Source organism: Phoenix dactylifera, chromosome 11 (genome assembly GCF_051530095.1).
Source record: "Phoenix dactylifera cultivar Ajwa chromosome 11, Ajwa_hap1_PhDact_Kaust_v1.1, whole genome shotgun sequence".
In the NCBI taxonomy this organism is placed as follows: domain Eukaryota; kingdom Viridiplantae; phylum Streptophyta; class Magnoliopsida; order Arecales; family Arecaceae; genus Phoenix; species Phoenix dactylifera.
In genome coordinates this window covers 28051346-28073698 of record NC_143200.1, presented here as the reverse complement: position 1 = coordinate 28073698, position 22353 = coordinate 28051346, and the positions used below count along the sequence as shown (strand labels likewise).

The 22353-nt window shown below is 37.7% G+C and overlaps 2 protein-coding genes across 5 annotated transcripts; one reads left to right on the top strand and one right to left on the bottom strand.

Moving 5' to 3' along the window:
* Positions 1-3461: 3461 nt before the first annotated feature.
* On the bottom strand, positions 3462-11072 carry LOC103710477 (NADP-dependent glyceraldehyde-3-phosphate dehydrogenase). Of its 4 annotated transcripts, none has more exons than XM_089926271.1 (11): positions 10867-11072; positions 10478-10789; positions 9807-10157; positions 8824-9017; positions 8609-8737; positions 6037-6156; positions 5802-5938; positions 5543-5698; positions 4850-5228; positions 4017-4133; positions 3462-3821 (listed from the first exon to the last, which is right to left on the bottom strand). In XM_089926271.1, the coding sequence occupies exons 3-11, from the start codon at positions 9949-9951 to the stop codon at positions 3708-3710; spliced, it is 1491 nt and encodes a 496-aa protein (XP_089782397.1). In that variant the 5' UTR covers positions 9952-10157; positions 10478-10789; positions 10867-11072; the 3' UTR covers positions 3462-3707. The 4 variants fall into 4 exon arrangements, with proteins under 4 accessions (XP_089782397.1, XP_089782396.1, XP_089782395.1 ...); XM_089926270.1 differs by having other exon boundaries at positions 9807-10160; positions 10867-11002; XM_089926269.1 differs by having other exon boundaries at positions 9807-10160; positions 10478-11016.
* A 5514-nt stretch (positions 11073-16586) lies between these two features.
* On the top strand, positions 16587-21973 carry LOC103710417 (stromal cell-derived factor 2-like protein). The gene is made up of 6 exons (XM_008796113.6): positions 16587-16979; positions 17077-17217; positions 20034-20174; positions 21174-21223; positions 21306-21435; positions 21630-21973. The coding sequence occupies exons 1-6, from the start codon at positions 16878-16880 to the stop codon at positions 21711-21713; spliced, it is 648 nt and encodes a 215-aa protein (XP_008794335.4). The 5' UTR covers positions 16587-16877; the 3' UTR covers positions 21714-21973.
* The last annotated feature ends 380 nt before the right edge of the window (positions 21974-22353 follow it).

Sequence of the window (22353 nt, the reverse complement as noted above, 5' to 3'; positions counted from 1 at the left end):
TGTGGTAACAATGAGATTACGAGACTATCGTGGTGTCGTGTTTGAATTATTAGGTTTTCTTTTCATTTTTGTTTTTATTTGATTGAAGTACTCCAGGAACATGATTATGAAAACATTTGTGCATTTAGAGATAGTTTAAGAGTTTAATGTTTTTTTCCTAAAACAATGATGAGGAAAGCCCCGATGAATTAGGATGATGACAGCGTATCACTAGCATTAGTATTTTATCTGCTCAACCAATTAGTAGCTTTGTAAAAACTTTTGACACTAGATATATATTTATAAATTATTATATAAATTTATTTATAATTTTATTTTCAGAGATGTTTAATACCAAGAGAGGAATTAGATTTCATAACTGGTACGCACCGTCTTGTAGAGTTATAATATTTTAAAATTACTATAAATTATAATATCTTTTGCAGCTAATAAAGTTTTATTTAATCTAGTTGTAAAATATGTTATTATAAAGGACAAAATAGATATTTTACTTAAAGCACGGTTTTCGTATTTGTTAATTGAATCTTGCTATATATTAAACATGTACATAGATGCCATCGAGATGTACATGGATACTCTTGCTATTATATATGAGATGCTCTAAATTTAATGCTTTAACCTTGAAAGATAAATAGTTGCTAAGCTGCATTTATGATTTTAAGAATAAATATAATTTATTTAATTTTGTTCTTGGACATTGTGAATATATTTAAACATGCTATTTGCAGAGCAAACTAGTACGAGCGAAAAAATAGATTAGAGGGATATACCAAATACTTCTGATAGAACGTTCAAAATGTATGATAAGATTGTCCAAAAATAAAAACAGATACATTTATTATAACACAGCTTTTGTTTGTTCTCTTATCTCGTAAACAAATTTGAGTGCATGTGGCAATGATTTTTATCAAATCCAATATTTCATTAGTCAGCAAGTGTTAATAGGAACAATGCTGAACTCAACTAAGCTTAATTAGATGTACTAAAATTTCACATTTAGGGAAGCAAATCATTTCACCAAAACACATTCCATGTTCGATATTAATTCGAATGTGGCTCCAGTGACACATGGTCTAAAAAATAGAGTGCATCTAAACCCAACCTCTTTTTATGTGGATTAATTTTTCAATTTATTCCTGTATCCTACATCAAAATTGTTAAAAGTATTTTTATATTAAAAGGCGACAATACACATAATTTTGCAAACTATTACAATTATTTATTAAATATATGAGGCACACCACATCACTTGTTGATTTTAATAAATCAACAAATATAAATTACAAAGTTTTGAACTTTCTTTCTCCCTCTTTGTGATTTTTTCCCTTTGATTTACAAACTAAATTCAGATTCTAAAATTTAATCATATTAACTAGTGAGCTGACATAGTTCCTCTCGTAACAAGCGTTCAATTGCATAGCATTGATCAACTACAGTGATTTTATTCAAAAGACTGATTCCTATGAGTCAATGACCATGCAATAAACCATCTTTATCATGAGATGTGTGCAAGATTTGCCATCCACATGCATACACCTAAAGTAACCCTAACCAATCAAACACTACAACCACCGAAGTTATACATTTTCAATGCATTTTAAACATGTGTGAAAACAGAGGACCTTCTAAGTAGGAGCCTCGCAAACACTGCTTGAAAATTGAGCTTTTAATAGACAATAAATTTTGCTTTATATTTTCAGAGCAAGAACCACATAGGCACAATTTGACAGGATGTATCACAAAACACTTGGGCTACTAGGTTCATCCTAATATAAAATTAAAACACACCCAACTTCTTTGTCTCCAAGGTACACCGTCCATGGATTGGCGAGTAGAAAATGTGTATATTATTTTTTTTGTAGAGTTAGGTTCAAGCCTAATATGGCACAACCCAGGATCTCGCCTAAAAAAACTAGTCGGAGAGTATTATTTAGGTTCATTGATCTTATACAAATATCCAAAATTTACCCAGCGCACAGTCGATGTGTGACTAAACAGACGCCCGCACGGATCCACACCTACTCGTCTAGTTTAAGCCCTGGTGTCTTTGCCAAGATAAGGATTCAAATTCATTTAAATCTAATCACAAACATCATGATCGGCCCATAGTCAGCCTTCATGAATATGTGGTATAGTGTTTCATAATCCACATAGCCTATGGACCGAATTCACTCTGATACCATTTATTACAATTCGGAACATCACCTAAAAATGCTAGCCGGATGATATTATTTGGGTTTTTTAGTCTTGTATAAGTACCCAAAATCTATCTAATATATAACCAATATGGGACTAAACATATATCCATATGGATCCTCACGTAATGAAACTAGATATAAAATTTCTAACAAGACGTATAAATCTAACCAAAGAAGATGCAAATCTTGGCAAGGAGAAAGAATAAAAGTTCATTTGTAATTAATAGACAACTGAAAATTTCAGTTTGCTGAAGAATTAAGGAAGAGAGAAGAGAAGGAAGCCATGTCTATCTCCGAGGCTAGAAGCATCATTACTTCCAAGCTAGAGCACCCTATCCCAACACAACGTCACAATCAGCTTACATTGACCACATAGGAACTCTGAATATCTTTACTAAATGTTAACAAAAGACATATGCGACTAGAAATACAAATAGGTTGGGTCGGACCAGGTTGTAAGTAATCTCGACCTAATTCGGTTTCTTATTTGGGTCCACGGCTATAATTTTTGACTCAACAGATCATTTGGATCAGGTCCACGGCTATAATTTTTGATCCAACAGGTCATTCGGGCCGGGTCAGATTCATGCATAATCTAGACCAAATCCAAAAAATTCGGGTCCGATTTGAGTCTAGTTCGGATTTGGTTTGGGCCATGCTATAATTCATAATAAGCTTGGTTGAGACAGGATGTCCACCAAAAAAAAAAAAAAAATGCCGTTGTAATCATTATCATAGCTAACGACGGTCGTAAAGGAAGAGCAGAGGAGGGCTTTACTGAAGTCCCGTGCTAATGCGAATAGGAGGCCATGTCAAGCCGTTGTTGCTTTGCCCCTTTACCAAGTTTTATTTTTCCAGCATTAAACGTCAACATCATGCCCCTCCACTATCTCTCTCTTTCTCTGTCTTTCCCCTATAAGAGGGTTTTGACACCCTCCAAAAGAGGAACAAAGCCATGTAATTTAACACTGCCTCCTGAGTTTGTTTGACAATACGAAGACAACTTCTTGTCATTATTAAACTCTGGAATTTTTTCAAGAATGATTTGCCAATAAAAATGTCCTACCAAATTAAAGACAATTGTCTGAATCCGAAACTTGTCATCCATATCACTGAGACAATGGATCCAAAGAGAGGTTTTCTCATCCATTTTAGCTTAACAAGCATGAAAAAGACGGGTACATCACAGTGTATGCTTTGCTGCCATACACAGTCTCAAAAATATCATCTCAGATATCCATTCAGAGAAAATATGTCCTCGCATTACAAGAAATACAGCCAATGCAACAGCTCTTATTGATTTCATATAACCATCACCTCAAGAAATACATCAAAGTCTGCCTTTTCTTAGATGCAAAAAGTAGATATATAGCAGGCCAATATAGACTAGTTGGCATCCATCTTATATTTGTCATCAATTAATACTAAAATGTAACTGGAACTAAAATGAGAAAGGCACACAATTTCTGTCGTGCTTATTTAACATCTGGACCAATCTACTTTAGTCTTTCAGCCCATGGTGTAGGAAGGAGATGGTAAGTTAATAACAATGCTCTTAACCTTCGTCATCATGTTGATACTGTTAGTAATTCCCTGTGATCCAATGCCACTGTCCTTCAGACCCTGAAATGCACCAGCCATACCATGGTTAGCACAAGATGTAGCAGGAAATACAAGACTTTTGATATATATATATATATATATATATATATATATATATATATATATATATATATATATATATATATATATATATATATATATATATATATATATATATATATATTCTACAACACGGTTATCAGGGATAAATTATACCTGGAAGGGGAAATGGTCAGGCCCACGAGCCGGTGCTGAATTGATCTGTACTGTTCCTGTTTCCATAACATCACTGATCATTATTGCTTTGTTGATGTCCCTTGTGAAAACACATCCCTGTGCCGCAACAGAATCGGTCAGATTTCTCAAGAAAAAAATGCACCAGAAAATGTTAAAAATAGAGCCTAAAATGTATGATAGTGGTTAGCGAACGGGGATATTAAGCATGAAGCAAGAATCAAGTGCATTAGTTTTAGAATATGCTCTCCTCATAATTATGCAGGTCAAGCACTCCTTGCTAGGCTCAAGCAGGACCAAATCTCATGATGGCAGTATTACAAGTATCACAGCCCTTGCAAACATCCATTCCTTTGAATTGCTAATGCAGAAACCAAAAACAATACTATCAACTGTTAAACTAGAATTAGAGATTAATTAAGAAATGTTGATATTGTAACTATTTTCTTATTCATTCCGAAGTAAGCCGGTGATCCCTAAACTTTGGTGCGCCAATATAGGGAAGTTAAGCCGGTGATCAAAAGTAGTACGATATTACAGAATCCTTATCTTTTCCTTACACAAAACCAGGCCAATAGTCCCTAATTTATTTCACAAACAATACCAAAGTAGACTGAATAAAATTATATCAAGGAAGAATTCCACATTCTTATGAAAAATGTATCCACATCAATCAATAAGTTGCTAATTTTTTTCACTCTTCTTTTCGTTTTTTACAAAATTTTTAAGCATTATATCATGAATCATCTGAAGTTTGCAACTTATGCAATGGTTAAAAAAAACGAAAAATAAACAATGAAGAAAGAATTGTATACCTGGAGCCCAAAGTTGCTAGCATTGCAGTGATGGATACCTTCTTCAACAGAGTTGATCCTGATCACTGGCAAGATTGGTCCGAAGGGCTCTTCCCACGCAATCCGCATATCAGGTCGGACATGATCTAACAGCAATGGCCAGATGAGGTTCCCCTCTCTTCGGTACTCCTGGCAAAATGTGGCTCCTTTTTCTTTGGCATCCATAACCAAGCCTTCAATGAAATTCGCAGAGGATTCTGTCACAACTGGAGTGATATCGCAATCCTCCTCTGGTGGACCAACTGTGAGTTTTGCCACCTTGGCCTTCACCTTCTCTACGAGAGCATCAGCTACAGATTCCATAACCAGGACAACCTTAACAGCTGTGCATCTTTGACCACTGCAGCAAACAAAAGCAGAGCAGTTTATCTGGTTGAAATTAGTCGCTCAAGCAATTCAATATTAATTTACATATTGATAACAGGGCCTGATATACACTAACTATTGGAATCTAGATATCTTTTCATATATAAAATGCCAGTTTACAATTAAAAAATATTGATAGTAGATGCAAATGTTCTGTTTGCAAGCTTTAGCTGTTTCTCGGGCTTTTTAAGGGATTAAGATACATGCTTATAGGAAAGAACCTTAGATAAGGACTATCGTGAATTTACTTCAGTAAAAGATTGCCCGGGGGCAGGCTAGGAATATTACCTGTAAGAGAAACCCCCTTTCACTATATTCGCAGCGGCCAAATCAAGATCAGCATCTTCAAGCACAATGCACGCATCCTTCCCCCCAAGTTCCATCTGGAGAGGGATCATGCCTGCCTTCTTTGAAATGGCAATTCCAGTATCACCACCAGTAAAGCTGTGAGGACAATCAAGGAAGTATTAGAGGCAGGTTACTGAAGGATTGGATAGAGAATGATTTCAGTAAACAATCTGATGCTACAGCAGCTAAAGGGTGCCACCTTATACAGTTCACCCCCGGATGCATGGTCAGAAAATCACCAATTTCTGAGCCTTTGCCTGTGACGCAATTGATTAAGCCTTTTGGGAAACCAGCCAAGTGGAAGCAATGTATCATGTGTAGAGCAGACACAGCACCCTGATCGGGAAAAAAAAATTATGAATGAGAGAGAACTGCTTCAGAAGAGGTGCACAGCTTATGGACTGAGAATTGGTGCTTATACTAATGTATAATACCTGCGTGGGAGGCTTGAGCACAAGGGAGTTGCCGGCAATTAGTGCAGGAGCAATTTTGGAGACTGCTAAGTTGACAGGATAGTTGAAGGGTGGAATGGCCAAAACGACTCCAAGAGGGATCTGTGGCCAAATGCAATCAAGCTTGTAAATAGGAAAGGATTGTGAAAAGCAACTGCAATCTTACGTCTTCAATGTAAGAAATAAAATATATAAATAAATCTATCTCATCCTATCAGCTTAAGCTTTTGGGACAAGTGGCGATTTTAACATAGTATCGGAGCAGAGGTCCTGAGTTTGAACCCTGTCTCCGCACTCTTTAACCCTATTATTAAAAAATTTTACATGTTGGGCTCGCCTTTTAAAAAAAAAAAAAGTCCGGCCCACATATGAGGGGAAGTGTAAGAAATAAAATATATAAATAAATCTATCTCAACCTATCAGCTTAAGCTTTTGGGATAAGTGGTGATTTCAACATTCAACGTTTCCATTTTTTATCTAAAGTGGTGGGGATAGATTAGTGGGGACTTGGGAGAGCATTAGATTGAAGATCTGAAGGTTGAGTTGCAGGTCATGAGAGCAGTCAACAGTGTTTATTGAAGTTACACTTGGTTGTCACTCAAGTTACATTATCAAAAGTTGTGGTTCTAGCTCGATGCAGCTCCATTTGCTCAGCGTACTTAATTACCAAAAGAACCCTCAGCGAGATAACTACTGAGTGAGGGCTCCGTTTCCTCTCCTCATTGTTCATTTCCTTGGTTTGGATAAGTTTTATGGCGCTGACCCAGAACTTTAATAAGATGCTATTAGAAATGCAGGAGCATCATCAGATGCTGACCATCATAGCTCAAGAAAGAAATGTTAGATGCAATAATGAAGCCAGGAAAAAGGTATTAGATGAAGAAACACCATGACTTTAACTTTGGCAGGAATCGCACAACATATATGTGAAGTCAATAAAGATGTCACATAACTAGTAGAAAAACAATAGCCAAATACTTTAGGAAACCAGATGGAGTGGTACAACTAGTCGCTAAAGATATTACTTGAAGAACGATTTGTTTCACCAACTAATTTTAGCTGAGAGGAAGGACCCTATCTGCCATTCCATAGTCCATGCAGTCTTTTCAAGTTCCAGAAAACATTAGATGTCCAGCATTCAGCACTCAGTGAGAAACACAAACAGATTCATGCAGTGGAAAATAGTGTAGAAGGTGCTTCCTATTCCCTTGGTATAGCATGTCGATATTTAAAAGTGCTCTATTCACTTTCAATCGTCCATACTCCATATGCTATACCAAGGGACCGTTCAGCAACTTCTACACTATTTTTCCACCGCACAAATCTGTGTGCGCGCGCTCACTGAATGCTGAATGCTGGATATTTTAATCAACAATCCAAAAAAGGATTCAAACTTTGTGAGGTAAAGCAGTACAGAGTAATACAGAAATGATATTTGGTTCCGATGGTAAACCTGGTATTTGAATTAGCACCCTATATAACCGAAGGTCATACCCACCCAACCATATTGTAGTTGGCTTTATGCCTCTTCCCACAAATTCCTGTTGAGGATACCACTAGAGTTTAGGTATTTACAAATTTATGATGGACCTGATCACCATGCAACTACACTGTAAGTTGGTGTCCAAAAGGAGATGCCAGCGGTCCTATCATTGGGTTTACAAGAATTTAAACCATGCTCTCCCCCTGAAAGTTAAAGCCATATCGTATTTAATGCTGAAGCGAAAATCTTCTCTCATTCTGCAACCAACGTAACCCCTGTACTTTCCAAAATCAGCTAAATTTTGTCTAATGTTTTGGCATCAGTTTCTTGCTTTTCCTTTTTCCCATCACAGACATTCAACTTGACAGCAAAACCTCTGCCCGTTTGTTTAGGTCTCAAGTTTTGCAAGAAATGCCAGCCTATTATATTGTTAGTTTCAAGAAAAATATCGTTATGATGCAAATTCTGTATTCATAGGATATCATCAAGTTGGAAAGATGTTGAGTTCATGGAGACCAACAATCAGAATGTAGCAACTGTTCACCCTTTCACTTTTGGCAAGATTGATCAGACCCCCTTCTGCCTTTCACCTCGCAACATGGCTCAATATAACAAACATTACTTTTAATGTATATTAAACATCATTTAGGTAAGTCTTCACTTCTGCACAACAAAAATAAATGCCATTATTTGCTATTTTCATGATTTTCAGAATAAGTATCATTTTGTATCACCATGCTTCTAAATATACAGATGAATTAATTCAAAAAATAATACTACTACCCGTGAACAAAGTTGATGTAGGAAATATAAAATATTCACTATCATTTTCTGTTATAACGACCAACAACTGCTATTGTAACTACATTATTTTATTCCAAAAACAATAGAGAAAGACTTACAATTCTCCTTTTATCTCCATTAAAAAGGTATCCATTTAACATATAATGGAATGAAAGCTCCGAGAGGATCAGGTCTTTTTGAGTTGCCTTAATTAACTCGAGGCTCCTAATAAGACATAAAATATTTAATGAAAGAAAAACAAAATGAAAGAAGAAAGAAGGCCTATACCTTAGAACTGAGGCAGTATTTGCTGCGCTCGTTGCCGGGAAAGCTATCCGAGACCAAAAACTTGCCCTCCCCGAGTATCCGAACTCCCTCCTCCGCGGTATAAGACACCAGATCCCCCGATCTCACCACCTAAAAACATCAACAAAAGAACGTTTTAACCAGGAAAGAAAAGGTTCTTGTAAACGTTGGATAAAAGAACCGTGACGTGAGCTAACCTCAGTGACGGCGTCTTTGGCAGGCTTGGCGATCTCCTTGACGAGGCACTCGGCGATGGAGGCCTTGTGATCTTTGAGGATGGCTGCCGCCTTGTGGAGAAGCTCCGCCCGCTTCCACAGCGGCGTCCGAGCCCACGACTTCTGCGCCGCCTTCGCCAATTCCATCACCTTGTTCACCTCCTCCTGCGAACATGCTACCACCACGACACGCTCTCCGGTTAGCGAGAACCGGCCTCAAACCACTCGAATCCAAAATCCAATTTTTACGGAGAAAGAGCGACAAAGTTTGCCTTTTTTTTTACCCTTCCCCTTTCCGGAATTGGGAATGGTAAAGTTGAAGGCAAAAACTCGTTACAACGAAAACGCCCACGAAATTAATAATTATTTTAAAGTGTCGATGAAACAGAAGAAATTCTCAAGAAAACGAGTAGCTCGAAATTTGTACTGACTACCGAGGCTTATCGTCCTGGTTCCCAAAAAGAATCCAATTATTGCGGGGAGAAACATAAAAATCCCTGTTCTTGAAAACTCAAGAATCCAAACAGAAGCGTATCTTGGAAGTGATTTCAGCCCCAGACTCACACCGAAAAAATGTAAAAAAAAAAAACCTTTTTTGTAGGGAGTTGGGGAAGTGAGAACCGAGAACAAAAACCAGAAGAAATTTGATTCCAGTTGCCAGAAAACTAGCTACAAGAAGACGGAAAATCCGGTTAAGGTAATATCTTGAATTAAAAAGAGTATAAGGAATTTTAAAGTATAATCCGAAGATCCCGGGCCTTGCACTGAGGCTCCCGTTCCCGGACAAAAAAGGGGGAAAATCCATTTTTTAGGAGAAAAACTCATAAAAATCCCATTTTCCAGAAAATTAAGAAAATACAAGTTAAAATCACATCCCAACCACCAGAAAACTCACTGCAAGATATCGGAAACTTCAACAAATGAAGAAAATAGCTTGCTGCGGAAAAAAAAAATACGTCAAGCACCTTGAACTTTGTACTGAGTCTTCCTCGTCGTCGGATTGATGATGGAGACCGACTTCCCCGAAGCCGACTTCTTCCACTCCCCATCCGCGTAGTACTTGTACACATCCCCGTCGATGATCTCCTCGAACACCCCTTTTCCAGCCATTACCGTAAGCCTCCGAGCTCTCCTACCTCTCTTCCCCTCTCTCCTTGGCAGTCCTTGCACTCAAAACTCTCGGTGGCACCGCGCGGAGGACGAATAGTGGAGAAGGAGAAGAGCAAACGATAGGGGGCGAGCGTGAGGAGTGGGGAATTATATCGAGACGAAGAGAGCCACTGATAATTTGTGTCCGGATCTATTCATATGCGAATCTGCTGGAATATAAATAAAAATTTAAGCATCCTATTAATTTTTACAAATATTTATAAAAAAATATATAAATATGAATACATAATTATTTAATTTGTTTTAAAAAATCTAATTTTATTCAATTTTATATAATACTATTTTTTAAAAAAATAAATAATTTTATTTATTATTTATTTAGTAATATATTTATTTTAATCATCAAACAAAATAAATTTAGATATGAATATATTAGTATCTTTTTAAATTTCAGCCTTAAGAGCCATGCTTCAACGAAGAGCCCCTTGGCTTTTGCCATCCTTTTGTGCAAAATTTATGGACCTACCACTGCTCTGCAATCGCCTCTTCTTGCCTCCAACCTGACTTTCCTTTCGTATAGGGCTTTTATTCTCTGGTGTAACGCCCCATCCCCTAACCTTGCTAAAACCCAGCCCGACCAAAGCATTGAGTTGTCGAGGTCGCTGAAGTGGTTGGCGAAGCTTCCGATCAAGTCGGCAGGGTCAGAATAGGCTCGCTGCACACCTCCAAAGTGTGGAAAGATGGTGGTGGCTGCGTTTGGATGAGGATTCCGATGCCAAATGCAACCTAAAATAGAAGGCATGGAAGTCCACTTACCAGACTGCGTTTGGCACGAGACCTGGCACGATTTTCAAAGAAATAGGACAGTTTTTGGATGGCAAAGTGGCGGCATAATGACGAGTCTATAAAACTTACCGGAGGGTCTCCATGGGTGAAATATATATAAGCAAGGATCAACGTCCATTGCCGAGAAAATCAGGCACGTACGCTGATTGTTCCAAAACAACTCGGGCAATCCGCTCAAGCACTACGCCCGCATGTCGTGTCCTCCGTTCTTGCCCCTGTATCTCGTTTGTGCGATCCTAGGCTAAGCTATATTGGACGTCATCTAGGATGAATTCGAAATTCAAATATTCTTGCATATGCTTTTAATGTTGAAAACATGGCGAGCTTTCATTGGTCGACTTGCCATGGCTAGTTCCGAGGCATATAATTAGACATCAGCGTTTGGCAGTGGTTTCATGAGTGTGGTAAGTTGAAGTCTAGGATGGAGGGTTAGTGTCTCGTTCGGAGTGGATCTTGGCCCTTTTCAAGTTCTCTTGGACAGGACGAGCCTATGAGATAGTCGCAAGGAAACAATTCGATAGCAAGGGACGTGCATCGGTCTTGAGCTGTCAGTATAATTGAGCTATGCGAGAGTTGATCAGGCCGATAACAACTAAGGAAGACCAAAAATGGTTGTTTCGGGTGTTTGAGACCATCATTTTAGGTGCATATTTCATCAAAAAAAAGGGCAATCCTATGCATGAAATTAAGCTAGTCTTCATGTCCCTACTGGCTTGGCGAGATTCATATGCACCAAGTTTTGTGTATAATTCATTTAGTGCATGAATTTCAGTGGACCAATTTATTGGAACATAGAGGACTTGCACAACGAGCACCTGGAAGCTGTGCAAAAAATTATACGACGTTAGTTGCATGCTCCTATCTCAAATTACGTTGCATGTCACTTCCTCGCCAAACTCTCTTAAATGAGAGAGATTTTTGCCTTTGACTAAATTTTGTTGCTGTAGTTGGCACGTCTAGGAGGAGAGCGGTTTTCTAGTTAATTTGACATTCAATTTTTTGCAACTAAAATGTGGACTTATGCAAGTTGGGTGGGTAGTGGGTACTGATTAAAGGGCATTTATTCTAAGGATTTACGTGCCACGCCTTGTAAATCAAATTGAGATTAATATAGGACAAAGTGGATGGGAATTAAAGAGAACATATGGTCTCCCTTAACATTAAAGCATAGATGTCTAAAGTTATAAATATTTTTAAAGATATTATGGAATGTATGTTAAACAAATCCACGTGAGGATGAATTTCCCTGGTAAAAATCTAATATTTTCTCGATAAAAGAAAAGAAAAAATAATTATTTTTTAAATTACATAAAATACATATTTTCTTCGCCTTAAAAGCTTAAGAATATTTTTTCAAAAATTATTTTTATTTTTTTATTTTATTCTATATATTTTTTTATAAAATATAAAGAATTGTTTTATTTTATTTTTTAAAAAAATATAATCAAATAAAAGATATTTCTTCAATTTTTTGGTGACTTTTTTTTTGGGGGGCGAACCAAATGAGTCTATTCCACGTGCTGCAGCAGTTGTTTAACTATGGCACAACGTTTTGGACTGAAGCCAAGCAACCTGATTATAGATTGCGAAGGACACAAAAAACTACTTTCCAGGCAAAAACGTGAGAGATCTTTATGTTTCTCCGAGGGGACCGCGTAAAGATTCCATCTGAACGTCCGCAAAGCATTATTTTACCCAAAAGTCCCACGCACCTTGAGTGTCTTTTTTCGAACATTATTAAGCTTCTTCATGAAGCTTGTTAGTTAGTAACTTTTGTACCGTCTCGCTTTAGCTGCGGATTGCCGTCGGACGGGTTTGGTAGGAAGTGTGGTGGGTTCACGTGTAACAGCACATCATGTAGTTAGTTGGAACTCCCACTCTTTTTTTTTTTTTCCTAAAACTGGTGAAGCTCATAAGATACTACCGGAATGACTAGCTACATAAGCAGTCATCCAATCTGAAATCTCATTAGCTTCATGGAAAACATGCTTGGCCTGCAAGACTCCTTCATCCCTTACCAGATATCTCGAAGCAAAGGGTGGATGCAACCATTACTCCTTGAGCCCTCCGGATCCAACTGATAACCGTGGCCGAGTCCCCTCTAAAACGATGGAATTGGTCCGTAAAATACATCGGGCATGACGAAGGTCCGCCTAAGCGGAACTCTTACTCTATTAGGAAGCAATCATATATCAAAGCATCTATTCATTCACACTCACAAAAAAAAAAAAAAAAGCGCGGGACAAATGAAATCTAGCAGATAATTACAGTTTGGAAAAATATCTGACCACTTGTTATGACAAAATTGAAGGAGAGAAAAATTTTTGCTGCTGCAATAGAATACAAGAAACTACTTTGTTTCCAAACTGGCTCTATAGTTTATATACACCTCCACTAGTGTAAGACTAGAACATATCGGTGTTGGATAGGGGCAAAACTTGTGATGAACGCCATTAAGTTTTTTTTTTTTTGGTCATGTTTTTTGATAAACATTATTGCATGAAGAGGGATGGGATCGATTCTTAAACACGAATATAGCTAAAGCATAGTTGCCTCACGCCCGGTGCTAGCTGGGACAAAGTGCCCAACAAATTAACTCGCAACAACTATATGATAGAAAGTTATTTGCATTCACATTTTTTTTTATCAGTATTAGAATTTTTTTGCACAAATATCCTTCTAAATATTGAATTTTACATAAATATCATTTCAAAATTATTATTTATATGTAAATCCTCGTAAAATACTTATTTTACTATTCTATCCTCTCTCTTTTTAATTCTTATTTTTGCATATGTATCCACCCTATCCAACGCCGTTAAAAAATTAACGATTTCAAATTAAAATGACTAAAATATTCTTAATGGGTAGATGTGCAAAAAAAAAACATTTATAAAATGATTGTGATGAAAGACAACAAAATAATTTCAAAATTTTATTTTATTTAATTAAAATAAATGTGATTTCTATTAACGGTGTTAGAAAAATCGTTATATTAGGGGCATTTGTGTAAAAATAATATTTTATAAAGGTACAGAAATAAATATAAATTTTAAAGGAGTATTCACACAAATTTAAATTTTTAGAATAATATTCATGCAAAAAAAAAATTTAGTATTAAAACCATACAATCTTGATATAAAAAATTTGAGATTGTGATAAGCAAAATGGTAGTCATTTTCTTTAAGGAAAGTAGAGGGGATGGGCACTATGATTGCCACCTAATGTGGTTAGACTATCGCCTACAAACAAAACTCTGGTGCCCAAATGTTTCCACGCAGCAGGTTTGGTGCTTTAGCTCCACAAATCAGTGGGATTTCATGACAAAAATAGTTGTTGGAAAGGTGGAAAGGAAGATAGCATAACTTGGTAGCACGTCCACGTTTTTGGGAAAGGTAACGGTGAGTCAAATTGTGGATAGGATTCGTTTGGAAGGGCAGCCACTAACAGATGCGAAGAGCAGCGCAGAGCCCAAGAACGAGTGGATTTGATGAGAGGATGGTGTTCGGGTTAGATACAACGGCGACCACACGTTGAGCTGAGCTGGAACCATGAGATTGCGGGGCCTACCCTTGAATTTATACTCCACATCACTTGCACTCCGTATCACATGTCTCGATTTGTGTAGGCTCCATTCATCGTACACTCATCTCGGATGGCTGCCATGCACATCTCGTCTCAATTTGTTTCTATGGTGTTGTTGCTGACTTGGTGCACATGATGTAGGATATAATTTCTTGGCCTACTCGAGCTTATTGGGGCTTTGCGTAGATCCTGCAGAGTGCAAAGGTCAGCATTCATTCTATTGATGCTAAATTTACCCAAGTTGTTTGTTGCAAAGAGAAGTAGGATGATAAATCTTGGACCCGACCATTAGTTTTCTTTTCAGATATATACGAAGCAACCAAACAATGATGAACGTGATTTAAATTAGCTATAATTAGAGATCAATTAAAAACCAGTCCAGTCTTAATTGTCTATCAATTCTCATGATCAAAACCAATGTTGATGCCAAATCACATCGATCCAATCAAAAATTGTTTGATTTAATTATATGATTAGCCCTAAATAATGAAAGCATGGGTTTCAATTTGAGAAAAGGCATTAAAATAAATATTCAGCAAGCAATATTATACAACAACAAAACCCAATAAATAAACTATGCACTTTGGACATAATATGTTTAACGACAATGGGATCTAGACCAGTGAAATTCATTGTATAGATGCGAAGAGGCCCTTGATTTTAAGCAAGCTTCCATTTGTCATAATTTTTTTTAACTGATATTTTATTTAATTAGAAAAGTTAAAAAACATGAACAGGAACCCATGACATAATAATCCATGATCCAATTCTTAACCTCTACATAATAATTTGCAGCATTTGTTTATTTGGCTTTTATAGAGGCACTTACACATGAACCTTCATGTAACAATTCATAGTTGCAAACCCTTTTTTTAAAATAGAGGATGAAAATTTCAGCCCATACGAGAAGAGATGAGGTACTTGGGTCTATCCTGGGCACGAACTTGCGAATCCACGAATTTTACGGGAAAATTTTCTGAAAGATTTAAATATCCTGGGATAAACCACTCAATGCTCGAACATTTGATTTCTAAGCTCGGGTCAGCTCACTACTCGCAAATGTTCTAGATTTCTAAGCTATAAACCAGTCCATACCTTTCTTCCTTGACTTTGAAGCATCGAGTGGGATAGCTATAATTTAAAATAAAATAAAGTGATGATGCAAATTTTGATCAATTAGGGGTCATTCTCATCTAATAGGACATGTTCCTCTATCCTAAGATGAGGATTTCTGGCCCTGCAATGCCCAATTGGGCCGTGCAATGCCCAATTGGGCCCTGCACTGAATACATTAGACGATGCTGGTACACAAACATGCAAAGGATAAGATGGTATGCAATTTCTATTGTGTCATATAGCCGGCTATTCCATCTCTGGAATCCATACAGAATATGGAATCCATACTGAAAATTTGTTTGGTTATTCTACTCTTGTTTCTATTTTTTTTAACAACTTCTACTAATTTTTTTTTTTAAAATAAAAATTTTCACTCCCACTATTTTTAAAAGTAGAGTTTTACTCCTCTTTCTTCTGACCTCTCTTCTTTTGCGCTATCTCGCCCTTGATCCTATTGCCCCCATCCAACTACACTAGCTCGTCGGACCTCGCTGATTGCCTCTATATCTGATGCTGACTTATCTCTTATCCCAGGCTGCATCTTCGATTCTATTTCCACTCCCTCACCCATTGTTGCTTCTTTAGTTATCTTTTCATTTGACGTCGAGGTCTTCCTCATCTTTGCCCAGGTCGCCAGCCCTATCCCCCCCCCCTTCTTCTCTCTCGTCGGCCAGGCCGTTGGTTTTTGTTGTTAAAAAAAATAAAAGCAAAGGAAACATATTTTTTTATCAAAAATTTAAAAATAAAATATATTTTTTATTTTTATTTTAAAAAATCATTACTATGCCAAATATAGTCTTAATTTTTCTGTTTTTATTTTTTTTTAGAAACTCATCATGCCAAACACAGCCTCAACCTTTTTTTTTTTCCACTCTGTGTCTCATGGACAAGTCCTAAAATAACGCAGCTCATGATCTAACTTGACCAAACTTAGAAGCGGTTCCCAATCACTAGACCAATGGAATCCATCCACGACAGCCTCAAGTGAAGGTGGCGCTGTCTCATTGGTAAGAAACCATTCCGTGACGTGGCCCCGCATTTCCCCGACCCAAACGCAAAGGGACCCGTCAAAGAAGGAAACCCGAGTTGAGCTTCCGCACATTAATGCCGGCAAGAGATACAGAGGCGAAGCAAATCTAAACAAGAAAGCAAAGAAGACGACCGGATCGGTTCCCTTTTTCCATTCTTGCTTCCGGTCCTTCGCTCTGGAGAGCCGGGCGGAGCGCGCCGTGGCTCCACCCGGGCCACAGAGCCTCTCTCGAAGGAAGAATCCCGTCACCCCCTCTCCTCCGCCATCCCAACCTTCTCTTAGACGCCCTCGCCCTCACCCGGACTTCCCCTTCTGGCAGCAGACCTGGTTCTTGGTCCTCCTCCTTGTCATGGCTATCTCCCTTCTCGCTCTTGCCGCCTTCCTTTTCCTCGCCCTCGATCTGGAGGAGGGCTCCGTCTTCCCCGCCGCCGCGGCCCCCGAGGGTGTCGAGGTTCGCTTTCTAGAACGCTAGATCTCCAGATCTTTGGCCACTTGTTTGATTTCCAGGTTATGTTATCTTTTTGTTTTGTTGGGATTTTTCCGGGCAGATTACCTATGGGAGTGTTATTAAATTGATGCACGAGAGGACGAAGTTTCGATTGCATTCGCACGAGGTGCCCTACGGGTCGGGGAGCGGGCAACAGTCAGTCACCGGGTTTCCCAATGTCGACGATTCCAATAGCTATTGGGTGGGTACTATGCTAAATTTAATCATCGACTTTTTCACCTTTGATCTTAATTTCTTTAGGCGTATACTATTTAGCGTCAGGTCGTGCGCTTGTAAATTTCAGTCTCTGATTTTGTTGTTAATTGTTATACTAACTTCGAACTATGATTTTTTTTCCCCCGCCCCTATGGTAGAGCGAGGAAAAAGGGTGATGTGTTGAGAAGTTTGCCATTGTGGAATGAGTTTCTTGATAGGTTACAAAGCATATGTATTAGTCTCAGGGGGCCTATATTTCAATCGGGAGCCATTGCTATTATTTTCTTGTTTAGGGTTCTATTATTAAGTCATTTGCTACTAGTTTGAGTTTTCTTATGATTTGAAATATCGTACACGTCTTACTTTTGGTATAACCTTTGTTAGGAATGTTTTAGAGTCATTGTGTTCGTGTTTTAAATATGGTTTTAATGGTTCAATGCATATGAGTTCGAAAATGTACTGTTTATGAAGTCTTTGGTTGCCTTTTGTTAGGAAAAGTCTGAAAGTGTAATGTCATGGTCCTTAAAAAAATTTTAATCAAGTTCAGAGTAATAAAATGAGAAGAAAATTTATATAAACCAGAATTTTGAGTTTAGTTAATCAATTCCTGGTTCGTGTCTCTTTTCTACTCTTTCCCCGTTCCTTGTGCACCTTTGTCTTTGGGCTTGAGGATTACTGTAGGATGTGGATATCATTGCTTTCAGTGTCCATATGTTCATTTTGTCCCTAATTTTCAGCCAAAAAGATTCAAAGATAACTTCTAATCTAATGTAAAACTAGGATTTGATCCCTTAATGGGATATAGTCCCTTTTGCAGATCCAGTTATCCAATTCAATGTCTAAAGTAATATGAGTCAGCTTGGATTGTTTATGGTTGGAAGGTCAACAGATGTTGCAAGTTAGAGGAAGTTAGAATGCTTTTCCTTTATGTATAGGAGTTTGTGGAAATGATGAAGCTTATATTTCAGCTCTGTAGTTTTAGTATATGAGGTGTGCGGTCATTGATTGAAAGATACAACTTTATATTCAGGTCATACTTAGTGTTTGAAATCCGATCATTGTGGGTGAGAGGACATCTGTTTGCTAGAAATATGAATATTGTGGGAATGATAATTATTTTCTAGCTCTTGTTATAACACTGCTCCTGTTATAAAGTTTCAAAAATAGGAAAAGGATCCTCTTTTTATTCAACTTCTTACCAACTTATTGAAGTGATGGACTATGTGCTTCGTGCAACTATCTTTAATTATTTGGCTGCGGTTGTTGTTGTTTTGGTAAAGAGGGAGAAGGGGCCTCAAAGAGTATTGGAATCTGCTACAATGAGTGCAGAGAGCTGTCAAGGCACTTCCACCTGGGCCAAACTTGCGATCATTATGGACTTCCCTTCCCAATATCCAATCTGCTGTTGATTATCTTCCCTCTAATGTTGATCACCAAAAGTTTGGTTCCTAACCCATTAAATGATTGTCATAGAATCTCTTTGTAACCAAATCAAATTAGCCTCTAGTCTATGTGCGGCTGCCAGTAGTCCTTCACAAGCAGCCCTTGGTTATGTAGTTGGCACTGAGCACTGGTTATGTAAAGCTTGCATCAGCAAAAGGGTCCCTTGAGAAGCCATAATAGTTGAAATGAACCATTCTAAGGGATGGAAGTATCCAGTTGATTAAGATGGTGAAAGAATTGTAGGAGCTTGGGGCACCATTGGTACTGCAATCCCTAGTAGTAATGGTGTAGGTCGTTTCCCTATTGTCTTGTGGTACTCATTAGCTTGCTGGATGGCCAAAATAACTACACATTTCCTGATTGCACCTTACGTTAAAAAAGTCATTCATTCCTAGCATTTTGAGGTTCCACCCAGCATAACAGAGCACTCCTTGTTGTCTCTCTGGGAAGTTTAGAGCTGACAAGAGATCTAGCAACTTTGGTATGGAGCTGAACTTCATGCAAATATAAAGACTTTCATATATGATATTCCAGGTGCAGCTAATTGATTGATGTTTAGCCATGATCGGATTCACAATCTCCTCTAAGTTGTTGCACAGATCACATAAAGGTAGAAAAGAACACTAGTACAAAATGCAAGAAAAAAAATCATATAACAATTATTTATAGAGATTTTAAATCTTGCGGGACAGGGCCATCACGATTTTTTCCATGGAATGGGATGCATCGCTGTCCCGCTTTGTCCTGACAAACTTGGGACATGGATTCCTAGGACATGTCAATTGGTATGTTAGAATGATGGTCGGATGGTCCTATTCCGCCACTTGAGATTGTACTCTGCCCCGGCATCCTGCAGGACGTCCCGCTGGGATTTGAAATCTTGTTCTTTACAACCTCGTGTATTCCCACGCTATTATCAAACTGACTATTTGCATTGCATTTATGATCTCATGTAAATAGGACAGAATGATTCTTTTCTTTTAGGTTGACCTATTAACAACCATGTGTTTTCTTTAAACTCAGACTAATGTCATCAATAAAAACCGTTCATTCTGAAACATCTTTTCACAGTTTGATTTTCTAAATATCTAGCAAACAAACCTATTATTGCAATTTACTTGATGTGTAGGTTAGAACCATTGTTATAGCTTGCTGATCTCTTAGTTTCTCATATGCCATTTTTTTTTTATATTTAGAGAGTCGGCGTCTTTGTGAGAACAATTCTTAGTGTCTAAGTTTATTTAATGTCTGTGTGACGTTTGGTCATTCAATAGGTTGTGTGAACTGTTTAATTTATTTGGCTTAGTTTGATCCATTAACATCTCTCTTTTTTCTCAAAAAAATGATTAAACTTTGCAGTTTGTAAGGCCTATGCTTGATTCAGTTGCCAAACAAGGTGATGTCATTCAAAGTGGAACTATTATCAGGCTTCAGCATATGAGGACTCGAAGGTGGCTACATAGCCACTTGCATGCTTCTCCAATATCTGGCAACTTGGAGGTTAGTCGGGATTTGAATTTCACTTTTGTATCATGCAGCTATGATAATCTATGTATCTATTTCATTTTGTCCGTTCAATTGGTTAGTAGTGATTATTTTGTTTCTATAGGAGACAACATTGTTGAACTTTGTTGTTTTTGCTTGAGTCATGGTAAAGTTGTAAGAGTGCTTTACTGAGCATTTGTGCAGTCAAAAACTATGATATCAGAAATCATGCATACAAGGTAGGAGCAATACTTTTCTCAATATAATGAAGTCGAGTTTTTGATCATATGATGTACTCCTGGTAACTAATGCTTGTGATGGAAGGAAATTATTGGTTGGAGAAGATTAATTATATTTGAAACTAATTATAAGTTTAAGAATCTAGCCTGTCTACATTTTATTGTTGTTCTAAATTTTGATTATTGTTCTTGTTTATTACTACTATTATTTGGGGAGGAGGGCTGTGGGGTTTTTTGCTGATGGGGATGGGCCCAGTGGCAGGTGGATACTATTGGAGCCTGCAGCAAAATGCAGTTGAGAGTCTCATGGAACCATGGACATATTGATGCAGCTAGTGTGTACGGCATGTAATATAGAAACTGTCATACTAAGGGCAGGCCCTTTTTCATGGAGTGCAAATAGGCATCAAAAGCCCAGAAGGTTACTGCACCCAAAACACCTATCTGCATGAAACCTGAGCAGATTCTTTAGGAGTTCAAATGAATAAATGCCGTAAAGGTTTTCTGTAGACCATCAGGAGACTGATGTTTAATTGTCCCGGAACATTTTCAAAAGATTTAGTTGACAATTTCATCAAAGAAGATGAGTGTCAGCATGTACGCGGTGGATTCCAGTTTTATTTGATCCATTTGTTTTGGACTAGTATCATTTTCGGGTGCATCTTTCTGACTCATTTTGCATTTTTTTTTAGTTATATAAAGTCCCTACTTTCACTTGTATAAAGTTGTGGATTTTTTTTTCAATTTCTGACGACTTATTTGCCATCATCTGTAGGTGAGCTGTTTTGGAGGAGAAAACGAGTCAGATACTGGTGATTTTTGGCGGTGAGACTTGCATGTCAATATAGAAGATTTCTAATATCTGACTCTAGATTTCTTGTCCATCATTCATGTCACTTTTCTTCAGGCTTGAAATTGAGGGTGGTGGGAAAACATGGAGGCAAGACCAGAGAATAAGGCTCCAACATGTTGATACTGGTGGTTACCTGCACAGTCATGACAAGAAGTACACTCGCATAGCTGGAGGGCAGCAAGAGGTAAGAAGAGAAATTATCGTTTCTTGTATCTATTCTCTCCAACGGTTAGGGCAATGCAGAAGCTCCCCAACTGAAATCTGCATTTATTTTTAATCCAAAAGCAAAAAGAAGATTATTTTGAAGACTTGTCATGTCAGCAACTATCTGGATTTAAGGCTTCCCTTTTGCTCAACATCGCTTTGGTACTCTTGCAGGTCTGTGGTGTTGGAGATAGGCGCCCTGATAATGTCTGGTCAGCAGCAGAGGGTGTGTATCTTCCAATTAGTGGAAGCAAGTAACGGATTGTTCTTATTAAAGTTGGATCAGAAATGTTTAGTTCATAGAGAACTGATGCTAATTAAGGAGGCTGCAGAATTTTAAGCCTGAACGTAGCACCGCACACGTCTTGCTTAAGCGTAAAATGTAGCTACAAGGGCTGGTTCTTTCTTATTTCATTTTGTCTTGTGGCAATATCTGTAATGGTTATGGAAATTCTCTTGAGAGGTCCACCTTCTCTAATTTATTAAATTATACATTAGATCTGAATTTTTTACAGAAATTACAGTTTGCAGGCATGTACGGCATATATATATACCTTCACATGCATACCCTTGTGAATCACATCTTTTCATGCTATTACGTAATCTCTGATCAATCTGCCAAATGTAAACATTTGAGAAGTAGTAGCAAATTTGACAACCACGGATAAATTTGCAAGCTGGTTATATTTGAATTTAGCTGAACAGTAGTTTAATAGAAAGGAATAAAATCATATAATGGGTATATTTCTGTTTCAGCAAATTTTTGGACTTATAATGGTGGCTCTGGTTTGGATATTACCTGGAGCCATTGACTTCGGGAGCAGTCTTGATCATTTGATATAAAAAGTCAACAGAACAAGGCACAAAAGTTCCATCTTGTGCATGCCTTCCTAAACTG